Source organism: Phytophthora ramorum (genome assembly GCF_020800215.1).
Source record: "Phytophthora ramorum isolate Pr-102 chromosome Unknown Phyram_PR-102_s0027, whole genome shotgun sequence".
Taxonomy (NCBI): domain Eukaryota; phylum Oomycota; class Peronosporomycetes; order Peronosporales; family Peronosporaceae; genus Phytophthora; species Phytophthora ramorum.
Genome location: NW_027150673.1, coordinates 157,464 through 164,143, shown reverse-complemented (window position 1 = coordinate 164,143; position 6,680 = coordinate 157,464). Strand labels below are relative to the sequence as shown.

Below are 6,680 nucleotides of genomic sequence, written 5' to 3'. Positions count from 1 at the left end.
CGTTGGTGGGCTGGATCTGCTCTCTCGGCGCTCCGAAGAGATGTGGTTATGTGTTTCTTGACCGTCCTGGCGGGACGCGGGGATGGTGTGGAGCAGCGCGGAAGTCTTCGCTCTGCTGCCGGTTATGGATCCAGATCCAGAGCGATTCAGTCAAGCTCTGATCTGGCGGCCTGGACTTGATCCGGGGCCGGGGGTTGCCTTTGGGATGTGGATGTCTCCTTCCTTTGCGTTACTTGCCGCTTCCTGTAGCGGGGGCTCTGGGGGTTTGAGAAATCGAGAGATCTTCGGGCCAAGTAATAACTCCGTCGGATCTGGGATCTGCACTTGATAATAGATCACTAGAGTAGGTAAGATCTGGCCAATATATTATCCAGACTTACGCAACCACTAGATCAGCTACTCCTTGACTTGCCAACACCTTGTAGGGCCAATGTAGTTCCCGTTTCTTGGCGGAGGCGAAGCACTCTTGTAGTTCAGGGCAAATTCGATTCTGATTTATGGTTAAGTCCTATCACATCCTTGATCCTATCCTGCATCCACTCATCCACGGTGCACGACCGACTATGTGTCTTTTCTACCATCTCCCCATCCTCTCCGTCGTCCTCTGTACGGGGTACCTTGATGTAATCACCTGATTGCGACACCTCACCATCCCATGCTCCACTATTAGGCGGGATCCGAGATCAAGATCCGGGATCCGCCTCAGCCTTAGTACCGGGCCAGATCGTGATCTGGATGGAACCTGAGATCAAGATCCGGGATCCGCTTCTGCCTTGGTGTCGAAACAGATCGTGATCCGGGCGAACTTTACTGTGGGGCCAGATCCTGATCTGGCCAGCTTCGGTCCCCAAGGCTTCCTCCTATCGGCGATGCTTGATCTGGGTGCGCCGTCACTTCCTCAATCTGCACATCACCCTCTTTGACTTGGCATCGCTTTCCTTAACGATTCTTCCACGACCCGCGGTGTACCTCGAGTACACTTAAATCTTGATCCCGACCTTGGTACAGCTGTGCACCTGGGTACTTCGCCGGATCTAGCACCTATGGCGGGGCCCATCACTCGCCTCGTCCTTTCTGGTCCTTTTCTTGGCGGCATCGCCATCTTAGTCCGGATCTGTCCAACTGTCATTGTCTCGGGACTGTGACTTCTGCATTTCATTTCCGATCGCACTTTCCGGAAGGCACTTCACCACACTTCCTTCATTTCCTCGTCTTGGTCAGCAGCGGCCACTTCAGAAAACCGCACGCCGACGAGGATCAACTTGGCTCGAAGGGTAAGCATGAGTTGTGACGGCTGGAGTGCGCCCCGTGTAAAGCGATTCCAAACGCCAAACGCGTTCAGAAGGATGTTGAACACTGCATACTGAAAGCGGGACACTCGAAGCGCGTCCCTGGCAACGAACAAGTTGTTGTCGCGAGCCCACTCCAATGTAGCTTGCTGCGTCCGAAGCACTTGGTCCACGTCAATCTCGATGATGTCCAGGCAACCCCACACGCCAGCAAACAGCCTCGAAAACACCGCCGGGATTTCTCCATAACTGCTCACTCGGAAACGGATCTCCGTGCGAACATCTCCCATCGTGGCTTGCTGCGCGACAAACTCGCGCTCCAATTTGCCGAAGTACGGCTCCGCAAGGCGTAGAAACTTGTTCTTCCGTGGCTGATCCAACCGACCAGGCTTGAGCGTCGCTTTGAAGACATGGGCGGCCTTGGAGTACACCAGACACTTCAGCATCGTAGGGTCAGCGACGTCGTCTCGCACTCGCTTGGCAACGACGGAGTCGTAGTACGGCGGTCGCTGCATCATCCCGTACAGCTCGTGGTTGGTCCCTCTGCAGCCTTCAGGACGGCTACCGTTCCAGCGAACAAGTTGAACGCGACCTTCGGCAGCAGGCTTGGTCATGGTGGCGACGTCCACAATGATAGACGTCCCGGGGACTGCGGCCAGCATCTCATCGATCCAGGAAAACCCGAACAGCTTCCCCTTCATGCCGTAGTCGATGTAGATCACGAAGTTCACACCCGCCGAGAGCAGCACCAACGCGAGATCGTAGCCACTCAAACGCCGACGTTGCCACTTCAACAGCCCACGCTCATCATCACTTCCCTCGAAAGGGTAGCCGAAGTGCATACCCAATTGCACTAGGATAGCGCTCTTGAAGGCCTTGTCGACGTACACGTATCCGGGACCTTGCGCAACGACAAGCATGTTCTCGTGCTCGCGGACGCTTGAACCGAGACCAAAGGTCAACTTGGACAGGTACGGCAGTACAACGCACGGACCCGTCACCTCGAGGTAGTCGATGTCCAAGTCTTCTTCGCCGAACAAGCGGTACGCTGGTTGTCCAGGAGTCGGGGGTGCGTCCGTCATTGGCTCATCCGCCGTGGGAGCTCCATCGTAGATGTCGAGGATCGAGGGTGACGACGATGACGACGTAATCGTGTCGATCCTTCAGCGTCCGTTGATCTAATCGCGTTCTCTTTCTTGCAGGTAACCAAGTCACGTCCGCCCGCCTCTCCATAGCTCGGCTGGAGCAGCGAGCAAGCAGCCTTCAGTCTTCGGTAGCTGCCATTCACCGGCTGAGCAGCACTAATGCCGTGTTGCGTACCGACCTCGCGACCGCCCGTAAATCCCAACAAGACCTGGAGAGCGTGCGTGATCAGCTGATCACAGAGCGAGACGGTGCTTTGCGGCGCCTTTCGGACATCACCAGCATACTTCAACCTGGCTCGATCGTTCCTCCGGCGACTCCTGTTCCCACGCCAGCCAGCGATCCCTCCCTGCTGAAAAAGATTCCATCACGGAAACGTCTCGCCAGCCGCTCTCCTTCCCGTCGCTCTCCATCAAGTCCGTCGTCTCGTCGCAAGCGGCCTCACAAGTCTCGACGTCGCCGATCTCCCTCACCCGGCGACAGCGACGATGATAACGCTCTGAACGCCGGTCTCGCTCGATCGCGTTCTTCTGGTAGACGATCACATTTGTCCCGATCGAAGCGTCGCGCAGCAGGTACCCCTAGCAAGCCGATCAACGTCGACTCTTCTAGCGATCGTGGATCGGATGGCCAAGCCAGCGACGACGGCGATAACGACGATGGCGGTAACGCCGGTGACGATGACCGCGATAACGACGATGGCGGTGACGACGGCGACGGCGACCGCAATGATGACGGTAACGACGGCGATGATGACGACGACGGCGATAACAAAGACAGCGACCACGAGGGCGACAACGGTGACAGCAACGATGACGACAATGACGCTGACGTTGGCGGTGACGGCGATAGCAGCGATTCAGCGAACTCTGTCTTGTCCGATGCCGAGGTCGATCAGCTCGATCCCACCACCATCTCTCGGGACCGTTGGATCCCAGGGTACCGGAGTCCTGTAAGGTTCGCGGGTACGGACGTGGACCCTTGGGTTTTTTCTCCGGTTCGTCAACTCAGCGTCCGCCATTTGACGGTCGCCACGTTATTTCGTCAGTGGAGTCGTCCGCCATCTTGGTTATTCCCGCGCCGGACCCGCACTCCTTCTGCTGGCACCTGGAATCCCGACCTGATCACCCAGGCTAATATCTTGGCGTTGTATAAACTGCGACCATGGATTGTGTTGGGTCGGGCAGTTCCGCCGCGATCGTTTGATGCGACAGGATGGTTCGCGGAGTTCGTACAGTTGTACGCGGCATTCGAAGAGGAGTTTCGTCAAGCGTTCTGGGAGTCTACTCACAAGCTACCGATCACCAAGGCCATGAAGTTGGCCAACCCTTTTCTGGCTAAGTTTTGGCTCGGGTGCAAACAGCGTCGATCTCGAGCTGGCCCCCGGTGGCAGACCATCCTCAAGCATTTACTGGCTGGGATGATCGCTGGACACTGCGATCTCGACCTGCTTCTGGATCCCTTCTTCCTTCATTTTCCGCGCCAAAACGAACGGTGCTTTTGGTACCCCGGTTTTGGAGCCACGCGGGCGCCCCCTGACTTAATCAACGCTCTTCCTACCGCCGATTCTGCCGACCCGTGGTGCAACCAATATCGCACACAACTGAGCGATCATCCCGGGTCCCGCATCGCACGTCTAGACGGTAAGTTTCGGTCCATCGTCGATTCTGAGTGAAGTAACCCTCTCCGAGGTCTTGATAAGCTTCTGCAATACATTCTTTCTCCTCTCTTTCCCTCTTTATTGGGTCACCCGACCCCGATCGCAAACTCACAATTCAGAAATTACCCCTTCCTCCGATGTGCGGCCATCCCGCACATCCTTCACTCTCCTCCTCCCCTACAGTGCCTGTTACTGCAGGAGGTCTTCCACTTCCCCTCCATGGGACTGCATCACCTCAAATCTGTTCCGGCTGGCCAGTCCTCGTTCAAAATCGCGCAACATAGCGCCGCAATTACGGTCCGCCTCATCGACCCAAGTTGGATCGTCGTAACCCTTCCAGAACACCGGAAAATCTCGGTGGACTCGTCCGTAGCGCGTCCGGCGGCCGGTTCTTACATCCGCGATCTTCTCCACTTCAAACTCGCCTTCGTCGAGTGAGGTCTCCCAGCTGTCCTCCGGCAGGAGGGCTTCATCGAAATCCAGGCGATCGCTCTCGGCCACAAGCAACGACGCGTCAGGACGATCGGGAAACCTCCGGACCAACTTCAATTTGGACACATGCACGATCGGGAAGATCCTATACTCCGAGCCCGCGATCTCAAGACGTGCGGCGTGATCGTCGATCATCTCGGCGACACGAAAAGGTCCATGCCACATGTGTGCGAGCTTCCGTGCATACCCCTCCTTGACTCGATCGAGGTGTAGCCATACCTGAGCGCCCACCGCGATGTTGTGGGGCCGCAGATCTTCGTTGTGTCGGTTGGCTCTGCCTCTGATCGCCTCGCGCAGTCGCTCGCGAACCTGTTCCCGCGCTCGCTGGTAGTGTTCTTGTACGTGGTACCTCCATCGACGGGGCTCCTGATCACGTCGGCGCGTGCTGCCTAACGGTAGCGCTGCCTCCAGTGTCGATCGCGGGTCCCACCCATGGGCCAAGTAGAATGGCGTGTCGCCACGAACTCGATCCTGGGCCGTGTTTAGAGCGAACGTGAGTCGCTCCGCGTACTCGTCCCAGTCTCTCTGGTTCACGTCCGACACGTACATCTTCAGCGATCGCGTTAGAGTCTGCACCATTCGTTCGGCAGTTCCGTTGGCTTGCGGCCGGTACGCCATCGTAGCTCTCTGTTTCTGACCCACTATCCGGCTAAAAGCACGGAAGAAATCTGACATAAAACCGGGCTCTCGATCATGGCGGATGACCTCACTCGCGCCGAAACGTCGAAAGACGCATTCTTCGTAATTCTCGGCGATCGTTTGGGCAGTGCGAGAGGCGCTAGCCTTCGCGATCACGTATCCGGTGAAAAGGTCAACCCAGATTAACAGCTCTGTGTTTCCTTTGTACGACTTCGGTAGAGATGGAATATGGTCCATGGCGATCATTTGGAATGGGTACGTAGCTTGTACATTCCCTGGCGATTCTCCCTGAATGAGGGGGCGCCCTTTCCCAGTTTCACAATCCACACATTCTCCCACGAACCGCTGAACACTCCTGAACAGCCCTCTCCAGTGGAAGTGCGCCTTGACACGCTGGTAAGTCCTTCCGATCCCTTGGTGCCCGCCTTCCAGGCTAGCGTGGTAATGATGCAGGACGTCTTGTTGTAGCGTCTCCGGGATGACCAGCCGCGCGAGGGAGTCTCGGTCTTCGTCCGATTGCGGTTTTGTCGGGCAGTACAACAGGAGTCCGCTCTCGTCCAGCTCGTAATCGCAAGCGGTCTTGGCGCAGGACTTAGCGTCGCTCGACGACAGGTCGGTCACTTCGCCCCGCAGGTACGATTTCATGTTCGCGATCCACTGTTCTTCGTCTTGGGCTTGCGTGATCCGTTTACTTCTGATGCATTGCACGATCGCTTCTTGCAGAACTTCCGGCATTCGTCTCGACCGTCGGGCCGATCGCGTCACCGCTGATACACGTGCTACAGCGTTATTATCCTTCGGCTTCAGGAGCTCGTCCAGCCGATTGAGTGTGATCAGGTCCTGCCGATCAGCTTCCAAGGTAACTACGGTTCCTTCGCCCCGTTGATGAGCTTCGCTAGCTAACTTGTCTGCGCTCTGGTTCCAATCTCGTTTCATATGTAGGAACTCGTGTCTTGGCCACGATCGGAGCCGATCCATCGCTTTCTCGCGCAATAACAACAGGCCAGGGGCCTTGCATGCGATCTCACCACGCATTTGCCGGATCACTAAATTGGAGTCACCGCAGATCACGACCCGCCCCCTGTCCATAGTGGACAGGAGATCGAAACACAACAACAGTCCGCGGTATTCAGCTTCGTTCACCGTCAGATCAGACATGTACTCCGATGCGGCCGTGACGATCGTCCATTCCGGCAGCTTCCACACGATCGCGCTATAAGCGCCACCACTGCGTTTGACACGCGCTGATCCGTCGAAACTCGCGACCAGCAAGGTTTCATCCGCTTCGACCGTAGGGGGTGGCATGGTGATTGTCAGTCGGGGCTGCTTCACTGGGGCAATCGCGATCAACGCCTCGTCTACTTCTGCGCGAGGTGTGATGCTTGCTGCGATCGCTCCCAGAATTTCATCCTCCCCTTTCGTGCACTTCCTGATCTCTAACGTCCATTCTGACAACA

The 6,680-nt window shown here is 56.7% G+C and overlaps 1 protein-coding gene across 1 annotated transcript; it reads right to left on the bottom strand.

Moving 5' to 3' along the window:
* Nucleotides 1-1,186: 1,186 nt before the first annotated feature.
* Nucleotides 1,187-2,371, bottom strand: KRP23_15268 (uncharacterized protein; the record flags this gene model as incomplete). The annotated part of the gene is made up of 1 exon (XM_067886189.1): nt 1,187-2,371. The coding sequence occupies one exon, from the start codon at nt 2,369-2,371 to the stop codon at nt 1,187-1,189; it is 1,185 nt and encodes a 394-aa protein (XP_067736676.1).
* Between the last annotated feature and the right edge of the window lie 4,309 nt (nt 2,372-6,680).